Below are 16,962 nucleotides of genomic sequence, written 5' to 3' on the forward strand. Positions count from 1 at the left end.
GCAATACTCTTTGATTAAAGCTATATATATATATATATATATATATATATATATATATATATATATATATATATATATATATATATATATATATAAAATCTGGTTATAGCTTACAGGAAAAGAAAACAATACATTTCTAGAAAATTATCTCTCTATGAGTTTAATTTACTCTAAAACTTGACCTCCTACTTCTTTTTTCTTTTTTTTTTCTTTTATCTTATTTTTTGTGGAAAATTAAATATGATTGAACTATGGATTCAGCATTTCGCTGTTTTTTTAATAATTTAATTTCTTTTATTTGAGCTTTTAGAAAAACAGAAGCTTCGTAGGGTAAGGCGTATATAGGATAAGGAATGTAATTGGAAACTCATTAGAGTGAGTGCATGTTTGCTGTTTCTTCTATAAAGATTCAAATTAAATAATTGGTCCCCACTACAATTTGTTTTATTAGTCAATTTGGTGGGGTCATAATTCAATCATATTTATAGTTTAATCAATAAAGCCTATTATAGGCGGCTAATAGCAGCGGTCTAAGATTATTAAGGACATATGTTGTGATTTTATTTTAGCATATAGTATATGTATCTTTGTTCATTAATAATAGCAAAAAACTAATTAAGAAGGATAATGATCAAATAATATATGTCAATTACAATAGTAAATTTGATCATTATGCTCCAAAAATTAAGCAAATCTTTTCTCTGGTAATAGGAAGGAAAATATTGAGAAACCAAGTAAATTATTTTTATTGTGTATCAAAATTTATGTGTTTAATATTTTTGTTAAATATATATAAAAAATAAAAAATAAAAAAAAAAGTAGATAATGATGATAATATGAAGAAAGACGAGAAAGATAAAGAAAGAAGAGGATCGTGGAAGAAGAAGATAGTGGCGAGTGGCCACAATTACAACAATAACAAAAACAACATAATAACATTGAAAAAAAAACATAAAAAAAAATAAAAGAGAAAAAAGAAGACGATAAAAAAGAGAAAAAAAAGCAACAATAATAATACGTACTACAATAAAAAAAAAATGCGTGACAACTTAATTTAAAACTTAGTTTTGAAAAGCTTGGACACTTAATTTTATTATTGTATAATTTAATATATATTTTCATAATTTATTACGAGCTTTGTGCAAAAAAAAACAAGATAAAGTTCCTGTTGTTCTCGTTAAAGGTTGGGATTGGTCGGTAATTGACTTATATTAAACTATTAATATAACTAAAAAGGATAAGAGATGACTCTAATTATTGTTCACTTTATAGCCGTCCCTCCGTATATTAGTTTTAATTTTCAGCTCAATTTTCTTTTTAAAAAGAATAATGATATTTTATTTTTTGTTTGGTTTGCTCCATATATATTTGATTATAGAATTTGAATCCTCTAAAATTTGAATTTCATTTTAAAAATTAAAATATAATTTTTTATTCTTGAATAATTTTTTTTATATTTATTATTGATCTACTTATAAAATTAATAATAAAAGATCATATTTTATTCTCTAAAATAAAATTTAAATTTTAAAAGATCCAAATCCTTAATTATATGTCACTACACTGCACCCAAAAAAAAAAAAAAAACATGTAATTTAACTATAGACTTAATCAATGTATTGCTGAGTATTCTATATTCTCAATGCATGCAACATGGTTTGGGTGGTTGAGAGTATGGTTCGGTCAATTTTGGCAATCACAAATAGAGATAGAGAGTGAAATATTTGTCTTTTAGCGATAAATAGAGTTAAGGTTGCCATTGAGTTATAAGAAAAATATTTCTTAATAAAAAATATTCTTTTTTAGTTTTTTTTTACAATGTTTGACAAAATTTTTAAGTAAAAGTAAGGGTAATAAAAAATAAAAAATATTATTTTAAAATTTATAATTTTCATTTTTTAAAAGTATTTTTTGTTTTAGAAAAATGTTTTAATATGTAAATAGACAAAAAGCATTTTTTATTATTGTATTCAAATATAATTGATAAATAAAAATATTTTTATATGAGATATTTCAAACATCAAATTATTTTATTTTTTAAATAATATTTTGAAAATAATTCTAAATGCTCATCAAAACAAATCCAAAAATAATTTTGTATTTATATAGAAAATATAAGAAATATTTTGTCTATTAGACAAATTATTAAAATCTTCTTAAATTTTATATCTTTTAAAAGTAACATATTTCTTGTTTAGAATAAAATATTTTTTGTTTTTTCTAATATGAGTATTTTAAAAAATAATTATATTCAAAATTTATATAATTAAAAATACTTTTTTCTTAACAAATCCAAAAGATTATTTAAAAAATTTACATAATATATTCCATTATATCATTCCGCACACAGACAAATAGATTGCATAATTAATAGTTTAGTTGCTGATTAGTTAATTGTGGAACACAATTAATTATTGGACCTCATATAAATATCATCAAACATGTTTGGTTCACCAATAAAATTGTTCACTCTGAGTAAATGGCTCATCACTTGAGTTTGAAGCTTCAAATATCTTCCTTCTCCCCTGCTTGTGATTCTTTTCTTATACTAAGAGACGTTCTTAATTATTGTTTATCGGACTTCAAGCAAAATAAAAAAATCTAATAAATTTTCTAATCCTTATCAATGGGGAATCCGGTAAGAATCAAGAAAGATTGGCAAGCAAACAAATGTATATTATATGTATTTAAAAAAAATAAATAAATAAAGTGCTACTATTCACTTTTTATACCCTGTTATGATTATTTAATTAGATATATTAAGTTTGATGTAAAAGTAAAACCAAAGTATAAGATCCTATTTATTTATTCAATAGTTATCCCGTCATAAAATAAGATAAAAGAAATGTGCCTTTTCGATGCAAATAAACAAACAGAATTAATTGAACACGATTTTATTTTGTGTGTGTGTTATTCTTTTCCAATTTTGTGGTTTGTCTCTTACATTTTAATCAAATATGTGATGGACCAAATTAAATGGTTACCAACTTGGAGAATAGTTCTCTATCCCAACGAAGCTTGAGAGAGCATATTCCCTTTGAAAGAAACTAACGTATTACCCCAAAATAATAAAGGGAAAAAATTGAAGATAAGTTGTTTTTGTTTTTTATTTTTACTTCCTCTTGCTTTTTTGTGCTTCTTATTCTTTAAATTTTTCGTAAATAATAAAAATAATAAATATTTTATTTATTACTCGTAGTTAGCTAGTTAATTTTTTTAGATATTAATAAAATTTTAGTGTAATACTCAATTATTAAATTTTATAATATTTTATAAAATTATAAGGACAGGACGTGATTTAAAATATACAATATGTGGAAAATATATTGTAAATATAACAAGTGTATTGTGCGGCTTCTTAAATTTTAAAAAATACCATAAAATTCAATAAGTGAATCCTACACCAAAATTTCACCAATGTCTAAAAAAAATATATGTAACTATCTCCTTTCTTTTTTTTCTTTTACAATTTTTTTTTTTGAAAATTTAAAAAATTAGAAGGAAAGAAAAACAAAAAGCTATCCCTTAGCTGTCAAGATATCCAACTATGTTGTGATTGATACTTACTATTTAGATAGATTGAGCAAGACTTAGGAGAATGGCATAACTACTACTCAAAAATTGAATGTCATTTCTTCATTCAATCATATTTCATCTCATAAGTCATTTTCAAGATTGTGTTCCCAACCAAGTAAATAAATAATTATTGGAAGTATTACGTTGTTGCATCCCTTTTTCATCACTCCATTCTTTTCCACATAAAATTTCCCATGGAAGAAAAAGATGCCTTAATTGCTTAACATTATTTCGTTATGCCTTAAATAATAAGTAAATTTCAGATGGTAAGAAATTGAATGTTGGGTATGATATAAGGGATTTAAATCTTCTTAATATTGATGTACTAAAAAAAGATTTTAATGTCTTAAACCAAAAAGACGCTATCTTTTTCAGCATTTGAGTAAGATTGGTCTAAAACCTAAAATCTTGAAAGACAAGGGGGAGGACAAATATTTCTTTGTGGAAGAGGTATCAACCTTGTTTATTTTTTGACACTTAGCCGTAGAAATTTGAAGTTATTGAAACCTGAAAGTTCCAAGTTAAGAAATGTTTAACCAGAAAGGAACAACAAATGACAGCTGGTCAATAAAATAACTTGGCTTATGGATGATGGCTAATCAGTTATTATATAATTTAATTACTTTTATAGTAACTCGATCAACACGTTGTTCAAATTTTGGGTCAATTCTTATTCTTATTTTTTTGAGATTAGGCCTTTTTAACTTATTTAGACTTAAATTTTAGTGTTGTCTCAGGATATGAACAATAAGAATGCTAGAGGATTATTATAATTGATTGTTTTTTATTATTAATTATCTATTAATATTTAAAAGTATAAGATAAAATATATTATTAAATTATTAAACTAAAAAAAATTGACTTGATAGTTAAATGATAATATATATATATATATATATATATATATATATATATATATTGTTTTTTGTAATTAGTTATCTATTAATATTTAAAAATATAAGATAAAATATATTATTAATTTATTAAACTAAAAAAAATTGACTTAATAGTTAAGTAATATATATATATATATATATATATATATATATATATATATATATATATATATAGAAAAACACACCAAATTGTCGTTAAAGAGTATTACACACGATATTTCTTCATTTTTAAGAAAATCAACCTTCATTTTCCCACCAATTTCTAGCATAAAATGCAAAATTACAATACAATAATACACAAAATGATAATTATTCTTTCCACTTTTAATGAAAATGATAAATAATAAATTTTTTATTTAAATAAAAAACCTTATTTGACCATGTGTCAAATTATGTCTATCTAAAAAATACTTGAAATTTAATGTTGATAAAAGAAAAAATATAAAAAAAACTGTTATTAGTTTTTATCATTAATTGTGGTTACTAATTACATACTTTTAAAATTATAAAATCTGTTATCTAAACTTAAATTATAATAAAATAAAAAGTAAAAATTGTATAAAATAATTTAATTTAAATATTTATACTACTAAAATTATTTTTTATTATATTATATTTTTTTATTTATTGGTATTTTTAATTATCTATTTTAAATACAAATTTGAATTAATTTTTTTAATTAATAACATAATTTGTGATATTTACTCGGTAATATTTTTTATTTATATAGTCCTATTAATAATTTTTTTATTTTATACTAATTTAACTAATTAAAATTAATAAATTTTAATTATTTTAATTTTGTAACTTTTTATTCTAATAATATAATTAACGTTAATACAATTTTAATAATAATCTTATTTTAAAATAATGTTTTATCCCATATATATATATATATATATATATATATATATATATATATATATATTAGAACCTCCAAAACCATAATATTTTGGTGCTTATTTCTCTCTTGTGTAGTTGTGTGTTCATAATATCGTCATTTTAAAAATTTAGTTCCTTACTAGTAAATAATATCAATAACTTATTCATACATAAAATATCATATTATAGGACTTAGTCCATAGAAAATGCACTATTAAACACATTATATATCTTTAAAATTTCAAAAAATATATTATTTTTTTATATTTATTTGATTTATTAGTTCTTACATTTATTTCTATGCCAACTAGGCAACTATGCTACCCCTCTCACTACATATCAATACTACCAGAAGACCCTATGCTGCCATCAAAATTCTGTGGGGGAGGATTGAAGATATCATGTACCGAGGGAGAGATATCATACTGCTGGAGATACAACTAATAAAATTAAAAAAGTACGTAAAGAGTACATAAAATTAAAAAATGTATTTTTTGATTGATTAAAATTTATAAAGGTAACTAAATTTATGAAGGTAACTAAAAAAATAAAATAAAATAATAAAAACTAAATTTAAAATTGAATGTATGTATTTTGTTAAAAAAAATTTTGTGAGTAAATATTATTATATGCACTATAAAAGAGTAAAAACGTTAACAGATTAAACAAAAACTTACAGTGTGTTGTAGTTCTTCAAAAATTTGATAAACATTCCAAGATCATCATTAGAATAATTTTAAAGACTGCATTGATTGAAGCAACTCTCAAGGGCTGCTGCGAGATCAACCATATCTTTTTGAAAAGGATAAAATAATTATATTAAAGCTTTTCGTTGATCTTTAATATAAGTCTCTAATAAAAATGATCCAAAATTTTTTCTCCCAAAAATTTACTGTCGTTATTTGTTACTAAATTGTAACAAGTAATATTACCGTGAAACTTACTTGACTGATGAAGATTCACTGATATAAATTTGTGACAAGCCTTATTGAGTACCACGAAATCTGTTGGTCCAGTCTCATGTAAACTGGGATAATAAAAAAGTCTCATGACAATAATAAACTTCTAGAGAAATTTAAAATTTTTGTGAGTTATAAAACTTTTTTATTATTGTTATGAATTAAAATAAAAAAATAGTTTAATAATAACTGACAATGTAAAAAAAATAATAAAAAGAATACAGTATCCATCATGTTTAATAAAAGATAAATAAATATTAGTGCAGAATTCATGTACAGTATCAATAAATATTAGTTTAATGTTAATAGTAATTAATTATAATAAATATATTAAAATTTTTCAATTATAATTATAATTAATTATAATGTACTTTTTATAATTTTTTCATTAATATTATAATTAAATATAATGTACTCTTTATGTACTTTCGTATTTAATTTATTCTATTAAATACTGACATATTGATAGTTAATATTATATTAAAATAGATACTGTAAAATTCAAATAAATAAATATTATAATAAGAGCTCTCATAAGTCTATAAAGTTAAAATAATAAAATAAATAATTAAATATTAAACTATACTTCACTAACACATTGTTTGGATCTGTGAAAAATGAAAGAAAAGAAAACTTTTGAACGGAAAATGAATGAAAACTTGGTTTTACGTCGTTTGGATGGAAGAGAAAAGAGGATGGAAAAGAAAAAAGTTGCGTGGGGCCATTTAATTTTTTTTTCACCCATGATATGCGAAGAAAACTGGAGAAGGAAAGAGAATCAATAGCAAAATGACTTATATACCCTTCTTTGAATTGTTTATGATTTTTGTGTATCATTTTATTATATAGTTTTTGACAAAAAAAATATAGAGTTAGTTTTTTTTATTATAGCATTTAAAAATCATTGAACAAGGAAGACAATAAAAAAATATTTATAAAAATAATATATTAAAATGTTGAACGTTAAATTGAATAACTCATTTTTTTATTAAAAAAAACTTAAATACATTAGTAATGTATAATTTATATATAATATAAAAAGGGTATTAATGTAAATTTACTATACTTTCATTTTCTCTCTTCTTAATTTTCTTTCTATCCAAACAAATAAAAAATTTCTTTCTATTTTCTTTCTTTTTATTTTCTCTTCATCCAAACAACATATAAAAAATATACTTTTCCTCTTATTTTCTTTCCTCTTATTTTCTTTCCTCTCATTTTCTTTCCTTTCATTTTCCATCCTACATCCAAACACACTCTAAGACTAAGTGTCATAGACATAGTACTATTTGCTAATTTGCTATATTGAATAGGTACAACTCTGCCACCCAAGTTGCATTTCCTTTCATTTAATACTTTTAAGTGTGTCTTTGGATTATAGTTTAAAAATAGGAGTTTGTATAAAATTAATTTTGTAAAATTAATTTTGATAAAAAGTAAGTTTGGGTCAACGTAATTTATGTTTGAGAATTTGTATATCAAAATTGATTGTAGTAAAATAAATATTGTTTAGATTATACTACTCAAAATCACTTTTAGATAAAAAATTACTAAAAAAAACATCAATTTAAATAATTCTTTTATATATATGCAAAATCAAAACACTAACAAAAATAATATAAAAAATATTTATCATATAAATAAAATAAATACAATAAAAAAATAAAAATATAAAAGAGAATACTATAAATTTTATAATGTCAAATAAAAAAAGAAAAAGGCTAGAGGCAGCAATTTTTGTGTTTTCTGGCCAACACTTAACCATCAAAAGAAAAGTGAGTGATTGTGATTTCTCACCATTGGATGTAATCTCACACCATTAAAAATACTATTGATGGCCGATTGATGGTTACAAAATAGTACCAAAGTTGCTGCCCCTAGTATTACTCTAAAAAAATATTCTATAATTTGTTTAGTATTGTTTGTACTCTTTAATTTAGTATTATTTTGGACTATAAATTTTCATTATTTATGATTTTATTATTACTTATAATTAATTTTTTATTTATTTTATCCTTTTTTATAGGATCATAATTTATATTATACAAAATTTTGATAATAAACGTAGTATATAATAATTACAATTACAAAGTCAGAATAAAAAATAAAAAAAATTAATACAAGACAAAAATAGAGTACATCAAAGAATAGAAAAAAAAATCATACAGATAAGAAATAATAAAAATTTTATAAAATCAACAACATATATCATATGAACAAAAAAATAATAAAAAGTAAATAAAATTCGTATGAATAAAATCAAATTAAAATATAAAAATTTTTCATACACAATATAAATATAATGCAGTAAAGGATAGAAAAAAAAATTCATATGAACAAAAACATAATAAAAATATCCTAAAAAAAGTCAACAACATTTGTCATATGAATAAAATAAATACAATAAAATAAATAAAAAAATCATATGAACAAAGCCAAACAAAAATAAAAAAAATAGTATAATAAATGATAAAAAAACTCATAAAAATATAACATAAGAAATTATAACGGTACATAAATAATATAAAAATATTTATCATATAAATAAAAAATATAATAAAAAATATAAGTAAAAAATACAATAAAAACATAAAAATTAAAATATGAAAATGAGTATTAAAAATAATAAAAAAATTAAAATATTCAATTTACTAGTGATTAAAATAAATCTGAACTATTTTAATGCAAAAAACAATTGGAACGAACTATGAAGAAGTAAGAAGAACTACAAAGAATTATTGTGAAGGTAATAGTTACTAGTATCCTTTTTATAAAAAAAAATAAAGGGTAAGGTTGGTAAAAAAGAAATAAATTTTTCACCTAATTTTTTAAAGATAATAAGCAACCATAAACGTGAAACGTAGAAGCTACAAATTTTAGCTTCTGCATTCTAAAAGATAAAAATGACCAAACATAAAAAGTGAAACTTCAAAAAGCTCAAACGTGCTTCTCTCCTCCTCAACGTATTTGTCAAACACACTCTTAAATTTGTCGAGATTTAAGAGTTAAGTTTTTCTTTTCCATTAATAATTTTCTCTATATTTCAAGACGATAAAAAGCACCAAAATTAAACCAAAAGAAACTCCTCTTATAAAAAATCTCCTCTTTAATTGGTTTTAAATTTTTTGTATTAGAGAATTGGAGACTAAAACACGTTTGATCAAAGAAAAAGTCTAGGTAATCAACACATTTTTTAGTCAATATTTTAATAAATTAGTCAATTTTATAACAAAATACTAAATAAAAAAAACTAAAATTATTGAAAAAAACTCTAAAACTTAATCGAAAAAAAAATTAAAATCATAAAAAATAATATTCAAAACTTAATAAAACAAAATATCCAAAATTATAGAAAAAAAATTATCGAAAACTTTTAAAATTTAAACATCTAAAATCTAGAAGTATTGTTTGTTTTTATTTACTTTTGATTGTATATTACTAGAAGAACATTTAAAATCTCTAAAATTTAAATATCCAAAATTTAGGTATAAGAAATATTTGAAATGATACCTAATTGTTTAATAGGCTTTTTTATTTATTTTTTATTGCACATTTCTAGAAAAAAATTTAAAATTTCTAAAATTTAAACATTCAAAATCTAAATATAAGAAACATCTAAAACTGATATGTTTTTTTTTATCATAATTAAAAGAGCTTTTATTGTGTTTAAATTTTAGATTTTTTTATTAGATTTTGGATATTCTTTTACAATAATTTTACATGTTTTTTTTGTTATGTTTCAGATTTTTTTTTTTACAATAAATTTAGATGGTTTTTTTTATTAGATTTCGAATTTCTTTTTCTTTGGTTTTAAATATTCTTTTTTTATGTTTCTTTTCACTTGGCCTTAAATGTTTTTTTGGCTTGTTTGCAATCTACCTAATAATTAGTTGTCGTTGGTTGATACCCTGGTTGGTTGGTTACACTGTTGATTAAATTAATGGCATGTTCTATTATCTTAATTAATTAGCGTTCTCATACTCGTCTCGTGTTTGAAAACCATAGTACAACAGAATTTAAAATGCCCTAATAATAATGCTATGAACTATGCATGGATTGATAATTTGATATGAAATGCGAAAGACCTATTTTTTTTTTTTTTTTTCATGTTTCATAAGTAGTCTCCATCTGATGCAAGCCTTTGCTGCGCATAAATTTCATCATATTCCATCAAAACGTTCAGTTTTTCAATGTTGGCATGTTGATTTGAGCCTGTATTTCCCTTTTTCCTTAATGCAAGATTAGTGCATATTTAAAAAGAGGAAGTATAGAAAACTAATGGAATATTTGTACAATGTGTATAATGGAAGATTAGAGATGTCCAATTCAATTTTAGAGATATAACCATTAGTGTTACCTTTTTCCATTAACTTAAACTTTTGAGATGAGTGGTTTCATAACATGGTATCAGAGCTCTAGATCCGAAAAGTCAAAAGTTCGATTCTTAGTAAACCCTAACTCATATTTCTAAATATTCATCTTTAAATACTCTTCAATAAATAAGGAATGTTGCACTCCTTACTAAAACATAATACACATATTAAACACCTCTCTTGACTAAAACTTTACTGTAAACTATGTAATTCATCTCAACCCCGGAGGGAGATCAATGCCAAAATAACAAATTTCCAGAGCAATACAGAAAATCCTCTGCATATTAATTCATAACCTTATTGCATGACTCTATCACTTATTCTGTACAGAACATTTCAAATTAAATCAAAATTTGTCGATAATGTTGGTGTAATATACATGATAGAGATATCAACTGATACATGTCTGATCTTGAATTTTGAAACAAACATCAGGTAAAATTTATTTTTCTCGGACGAACTAAACCCATGTAAAACTTATGCTAAACCCCTCTCTCTATGTATGTATATATCATTTGTATTACCATGAGAATGCTTGTGCTTATCCATTTGCAGAAGAATCAGTGAGAGCATTCTCTAGGACCAGTTTGAGCTTCTTCAACATTTTTACTGCCCAAGTTTGATAGAAACTCGGTTCTTGAGGCACTTGCCCTTCTTCTCAGTCACAGATTTCTGAGTGTCCGATTCATTCCTCTGGCTGAAACATAGTGTATGTTGAACTAGTCTCAGTCTTGGTAACCTGCAATTCCAAGTGATATTGGTAAGGTGAACCTACAAGAAAATCTTGAAGAAATTCTCATCTTACCACATCCTCTAAATGTATTTTTCATATTTCATTTGGATTTAATAAGACATTATTAATATAACAAATTGGTTCATATTTAAGACTTTTATAACTCCCCCTTGGACATTGTAGAAAGATCTATAAATTTAGTTTATACCAACCTCAGCTGTGCGAGAAATCATGCCAGCTGGAAGTATGGGAACAATAGATGTCCACAGAACGGGATCTCCCAATGGATCCACAGAGTTGTAGGCCGTCAAGAGTGGGGCAGACAAGAATGGAGTCAACGGGTAAACGTTTCTTTGAAGTGACAAAGCTCCGCTCATTCCCATTGCAATGTCAAGTCGGTCATTTCCATCCTCATGATTTGATGATTTCTCAACTGCTTTGCCATGATCCAACTTATTGACTATATTCTTGTTTTCATTCTCATCATTTTCTGTACTATTCTCCTGTCTCTTTGCTGCTTTCTCTTGCAAACTCTTGTAAGCAGCTGACTGTGACAAAATACTTAAGGCAGATCCTGAAGAACTTTTATGTTTTTTCTCATTGTGAGGCTGACCTAACTTTGGCATTTGGTATGGCTCAGTAGGTTGCACTTTCTGCTCCAGTGTCTTAAGTTCACTACAAACATCTCCAGCAAATCCGTGTTTCTTTTCTTCTGATAATCTTGTCCCACTATCAGGTTGTCGATTTTTGTTAGATGCCCACCATTTGATGTGACTTGTTAAATCAATCTTTCTTTCTATGCAAAAACCACTCATGTAGTCACTTTCTGCTGCTGAATCATCACCTGTATTTTTAATGTTAATGTTAAACATCAGTGAAAAAGATTATAAAACAGGAAGAGTTAATAAATTATTTCATCAAATTTCTTTTCAATAGGCATTGAAGGTCCCTATAAAATAACTCCATTTTTATTAGAAGATTAAACTGAACTTAAAACTTATTAGAACATACCATACTGCATGCTATTGAAGTAATCTGATCCTGCTATACGACCATACGGCTCCCATCGACTATTTTTTAGTATCACCACATGCAAAATAAAATGTTGGAAGTTAAAAATCATACACAAGTGGATGATAACTAGATCAAATATAGATCAAATAACCACACAGACTTGGAAACGAAAATACAGATCTAATATTAAAGTCAGATAATTTAAAGTATAAATAAACATAAACAATTATTCAATCTAATTGGGGAGTAAAATAATGCTAAGAACCTCTAGTTACTTTGAAGGGATTTTTTGCCTCTCCAAAACTTTTTAAGGAAAAATAGCTATCCACAACTCTAGACACGCTTTATTATTATTTAAAAAAAAAAGAAAGTAAAATTATGTGCCAGAAAAGCTCAGGTACAAACTTATCCATGAGTGCATAACACGGCTTTCTGGCAGAGAACAAGCACAAATTAAAAAAGACAACAGGTAAAAATTTAGCTGTGTGTTCATCTTTGTGTGATTGTGTATATATTTATTACTGGACGCCTCTGGCAGAACTTTGATGTTTCGCACCTGGAGAGGGCACGGTATTTTGATATTCCTCTTGAAAAACCACTGCTCTTCCTGCAGATAGCATCAGGGGTAAGCAGCGGTATGATACATGTCAAAGAAATATTTTGGCTAAGTAGTAACGCACCGACGCAAAGACGCAAGGTATTCCTCCCTGGAAACATTTTGCATTTCATCAAGATCTCTTGTATAATCAGTCACCTAGAGCACAGAAATCAAGCTTAAAAATAAATAAATAAACTATAAATATCTCCAAATCATATTTTGCCAGAAAAATCTGAAGCAGTAAAAAAAATGCAGGGCATCAATTTCATCTAGGAACATCAGAACAGATTTTACTTAAAATTAATACTACTAGTATCATCTTACTGGGAAGTTAATAAGCGTTCCTGGACCCCAGTATTTCAAAGCAGCAAGATCATATGCTCTAGCTGCTGCCTCCTCATCATCATAAGCTCCTGTTGAAAACAAACACATTCGTTTACCAACAAAAAGAAAGAAAGAAAGAAAAACCAAAGGAAAAGGGACAACTTACCCAAGTAAACTGGCATCCCAAAGAATTTTTAACCAATAAATTCATGCACAACATATACACAACGTTAGTATTAAGAAATACCTTCATATATTTACAAACAAAATTAGAAAGAGACAGAAAACAGAAAAACAGAGGAAGGTATATCTCAGAGCAGAACCTTGCTTCCCTTTCTTATTCTGATTCTGGTTCCACGTACTCTTATCCCAAAGATGTGCTTCATAACGACCAGTCCATCTATGTCTAATAATATATCATTCATGACACTCCAACATGAGTCCAAAATTATAAAGAAAGCTCGTAACAAAAATTCATAAATAAATCAGTAGAACCTTAAATCATAATTAAAATTAAAAGCATCATAATTTCGGATTAATAATCATCTATAGAAAATTTATTTTATTCACAAGCTATTTTAAACTTAAGCTAACCCGAAAAAACGAAAACACAAATATGCTATAACATAGTAAGCTATTGTTATTAGTCTATCAGAGTCAGTTGCAAGTTGCAACAGTTACTAAGTCGAATGCCACAAAAAGCACAAAGCAAATCTCAATTTTTCATTTCCAACCTTTTGTTTAGCACACACTAAGATCAGAACTAACGCGCAATCTGAATTCGATTAGTAATATTTGTAGCAAACCTGGTAACGCCGCGGTATATGGAACTGCGTTTGCCGGCGGCGCACGGTGGCATCTTGCTGATACGCTCTTTGGCGGTGCAGCCTCTCTCCTTCTTCGCCTTCTTGAGTCCCCTGTACAGCAGAAGCTGATCGTTGGCAGCTGCCACCACCGCCTCCGACGTGTCCGCAGCGCCGCCTCCGGCATCTGACTTGCCGGGATCAGAGGAAGACGAAGCCATGACGTTAACAACAGAAGCAAAACCCTAAGAGAGAGAAAGAGAGAGTGAAGAGTTTCAGTGTGCGAGCGTTTTGTTTCTGTTTTTGGTTTTCAGTGTGAGGGAGTGAAGTGAGATAGATACAAAAGAGAATGGATCAACTGTTAAGAGGGGAAGGGGGGTGATGCTGTGGAGTTACTGAAATGCCCTTTGTAGGGCGCTGTTGTGGAGGGTTTTTAGAGGATATGTAACGGCTAGGACTGAGTGAGGGTAAGAATGTAAATTGATAGGTTTTGAAAGTATTATGAGTTGGGAGGAAGGTGCAATGTTGGGTGCCACGTGGGTTTCTGGTTCCTCTGCCGGGGCAGCTTACCTGCTAACCTGCCACCGTGCCACCTGCTCTCTCATCTCAATCATTTAGGTGGAAAATCAGTCAAAATCAGTAATCTTACGGTGGAAAATCACTGTAGTTATTTTGTGTGAATTTGATAGCGTAGAGTAATTAAATAAAAAATATGTAAAATTATTTAACGATTTTTAATTATTAAATTAATTAAGTTTTTATTTAGTCTCGCACTATATAGAGCAGTATCTCTCCAACGAAGTTAATTTAGTGATTAATTTATTGACAGAAAAGTATGAATAGACAATGAAAATATTAAATAATGTGAATAATAGATATATCGCATGTTCAATTCATGCAGATAATTATTTTAATATTAAAATTTATGTGAGTAATTTAAAAATATAGTATATTTTTATTTTATTTAACTAATTTTAAAATTTATTATTTATATTATTCACAAAAGTTATTATTTACCTAACAAAATCTTTTATTAATTCACTTAAAGAAGTATTAAAATTTAAATTTTATCATATATACAATAATTTATCGAAAAAAAAAACTCCAAGCTCCAAAAAGGTTTTTGTTAGGACATGCTAAACCCACCATTTTTACGTATAATGTTGCCTAAAAAAAGGTTTTTTAAATATATATATATAATCTAATTCTAATCTCTATATCTTTTGACGAATGCTAACTAAAGCATGAGTTTCTGGTAAGTATTCTTACCTTCGACTCGGTGAACAATTCACTAGATAATTTTGTGAAATTTTGGTAGTTTTTTTTTTTTTTGAAAAAAAAATACTAAATAAATCCTTATAAAATTGTATAAATAGATTTACCGATATTGAACACAAAATAAATTCTATCTAATATAATTTTGAAAAATTTATAAATTTATTCCATTTAGAAAAAATTACTAAATATTTTATTTTTTAAATAAATATAAATTCCTTTTAAAATTCTTCAAGAATCCGTTACCCCCCCCCCCCCCCCCAATTGCTCTAAACAGAGTAATTAGTTAAGAGTTTCATAGCAGACAATGAATCCAATGTTGTCTAGGCGAAAGTAATTTTAAATGTATGTAAAGAACATATTATCAAAGAATGTAAGGAGTAAATCTTTTTTTAATATGCCTACCCTCATTCATGTTGGGGATGTTGGAACTAGAGTACCATTCTTATGCATTAATATGTATGTCCCACGAATTTGGGGTGAGAAAAATAAGAGTTGGACTTGGGACCCAAAATAAGATTGCTAGGTACTATATCCGTGCTTATCCGTTTGATATAACTAAGGACTTGATGTTTTTAACGTGGATTAAAGTTGAACGAGATCATTATCAAATCTAAGAACTTATAACTATTATGGCAAAGTTATTTTCTAGAACTGTTTTTTTCTTTTTAATATGGTTTCGGAGATAATATACCATTACATGATAATAAAATGTTTCATCATACTTTAATAAATAATGTATCAAGTTAATAATTAGGCGATAATTTTTGTTAAAAAAATACTATATACGTTATTTTTTTATTAATTGGTACACCAATACCACACAGTCATATCCATTTCCTAATAACAATTAATTAGGTTTAATTTAGAAAAAAAACAAAGAAAAATAACAAACAATAAAGAAGGAGGCCGGTGAAATTTAATCATTCCTACCCAGATAGACTTTCCAATGTGATGGAGAATATTTTGATAAGGATGCAATACAATGGAAATGAACGAGTAGTTTTGTCGGAAAAGGTGCATAGTTTCTAAGGAATCTCTTATGCTAATCATCTTACTGAAGCTTCTGTGGTTGTGGGATTAGAAAAAGAAAACATAGAAGTAAAGAATTAATGACCATTAAATTAATAATTATTATTATATAATTTGTATTGAAGTTCTCTAGCCATGAAATTTCGAGGAAGTTCTTGATATAAGTCTGGTCAATATTTATTTGTAACTATATCTCAATATAATAGTTATTAGTATAATAATTAAAATCTCAATTTAACTCTTAAAATCTTTTGATATTACGATTTTAAATAAATTAGCCAATTTTATAAATTTTCAACTAAGTCAGAAGTTTATTACAATTCTATATTTTAGATATTTAATTTATTTTTTCGATTTTACATAAAATTTTAATTTTCTTAGTTATTAAAATATCTTGGTTACAAATTCATCACAGTAACACAAAAGTTCAATTAATTGTTAAGATATACTTTTTTTGTAATTGTCCAGTTATACTTATAATAAATTGTTAATAGTTA

General features: G+C 25.6%; 1 protein-coding gene and 2 long non-coding RNA genes across 3 annotated transcripts; 1 reads left to right on the forward strand and 2 right to left on the reverse strand.

Moving 5' to 3' along the window:
- Window positions 1–5,566: 5,566 nt before the first annotated feature.
- On the reverse strand, window positions 5,567–6,455 carry LOC140173333 (uncharacterized). Its single transcript, XR_011861949.1, has 2 exons — window positions 6,299–6,455; window positions 5,567–5,782 (listed from the first exon to the last, which is right to left on the reverse strand). It is a non-coding gene; the product is annotated as an uncharacterized lncRNA (long non-coding RNA).
- Window positions 6,456–10,938: 4,483 nt separating this feature from the next.
- Window positions 10,939–14,379, reverse strand: LOC112696019 (AP2-like ethylene-responsive transcription factor At2g41710). Its single transcript, XM_025748597.3, has 9 exons — window positions 14,162–14,379; window positions 13,679–13,761; window positions 13,522–13,530; window positions 13,356–13,444; window positions 13,114–13,187; window positions 12,990–13,040; window positions 12,431–12,489; window positions 11,632–12,263; window positions 10,939–11,425 (listed from the first exon to the last, which is right to left on the reverse strand). The coding sequence occupies exons 1-9, from the start codon at window positions 14,377–14,379 to the stop codon at window positions 11,372–11,374; spliced, it is 1,269 nt and encodes a 422-aa protein (XP_025604382.1). The 3' UTR covers window positions 10,939–11,371.
- Window positions 12,625–14,839, forward strand: LOC140173417 (uncharacterized). Its single transcript, XR_011862165.1, has 2 exons — window positions 12,625–12,902; window positions 13,047–14,839. It is a non-coding gene; the product is annotated as an uncharacterized lncRNA (long non-coding RNA).
- Window positions 14,840–16,962: the final 2,123 nt, after the last annotated feature.

The sequence above is a fragment of the Arachis hypogaea genome, chromosome 6, assembly GCF_003086295.3.
Source record: "Arachis hypogaea cultivar Tifrunner chromosome 6, arahy.Tifrunner.gnm2.J5K5, whole genome shotgun sequence".
NCBI lineage: Eukaryota > Viridiplantae > Streptophyta > Magnoliopsida > Fabales > Fabaceae > Arachis > Arachis hypogaea.

Excerpts from the sequence above, each read along its gene's own strand:
- LOC112696019 (XM_025748597.3), bottom strand. The coding sequence starts at position 14,379 with ATGGCTTCGTCTTCCTCTGATCCCGGCAAGTCAGATGCCGGAGGCGGC. Across the intron at positions 13,762-14,161 it reads ATATACCGCGGCGTTACCAG|ACATAGATGGACTGGTCGTT; the intron begins GTTTGCTACAAA and ends ATATATTATTAG. Across the intron at positions 13,188-13,355 it reads GAACGCTTATTAACTTCCCA|GTGACTGATTATACAAGAGA; the intron begins GTAAGATGATAC and ends TCTGTGCTCTAG.